General features: G+C 56.5%; 1 protein-coding gene across 1 annotated transcript in view; it reads left to right on the forward strand.

Annotated features, from left to right (window-relative positions):
* MONBRDRAFT_27847 (uncharacterized protein) overlaps window positions 1–731 on the forward strand; it is a gene marked incomplete at both ends in the record, with an annotated part of 7,569 nt that overhangs the window by 4,915 nt on the left and 1,923 nt on the right. The window contains one exon of the mRNA XM_001748253.1: window positions 476–682. Coding sequence (XP_001748305.1) covers window positions 476–682 — 207 coding nt within the window. The remainder of the gene's footprint in view (window positions 1–475; window positions 683–731) is intronic.

The raw sequence follows: 731 nt of genomic DNA on the forward strand, positions 1-731 counted from the left end.
CCCCCCCCCCCACTTCCATACAAAGCACAGACAGCAAACGCGCCAATTGAACCGTGAATTTATGCCGACATGATCACTTGGCAAGTCGCAGTACACTCAGTCCCATGTCGCAGTTGCCGTAACAGGAGCCTCCTGTTAGTCAGTCACCACACGCGCAACACTGCAACACACTACGCTTCATGTGCCCACACACGTAACTACTTTGTCTGACAATTGGTGGCGTGAGAGTGTTTCTCTCTCTCTCTCTGTGCATTTTTTTCTCTCTCTCTTCTCTGTGTTGATCTGATCTCGCTGCGGTGCTCAGTCGGTGCTCGTCGTTGGTTGCCGTTCCTCTGTTGCACACACACACGCACTTGCTGCACCTTTGCTCTTGTTCTATTCTCCTGCTGGGGTTGGGGCCGGACGTCGGATTGAATAGTCTTGCATTTGCAACGCCTGATACACGTACTCGCTCCGGTACAACTGGGCTAGACAGCGGGCGGGGGGTGGTGAGCACGCGCAACCCCGGTTGCTCGCCAGCATGGGCCGCACGAACAAGGTCACCCTGACCGTCAATTATCCCGGCCCAGAAGGCGTCATCTGGGTTGGGGACAACGTTGCCGGTGCCATTCATTTCCAGAACAAAAAGGCATGCACCATCACCGATGTTCGAGCCAGCCTGCGGTCCATCGCCCGAGCACACGTAAGTTGCTCGCATCTCTCAGTCGCTGCCCGACCTCCACCCCCCCCCC

The sequence above is a fragment of the Monosiga brevicollis genome, genomic scaffold (genome assembly GCF_000002865.3).
Source record: "Monosiga brevicollis MX1 MONBRscaffold_22 genomic scaffold, whole genome shotgun sequence".
NCBI classification, from domain to species: Eukaryota; class Choanoflagellata; order Craspedida; family Salpingoecidae; genus Monosiga; species Monosiga brevicollis.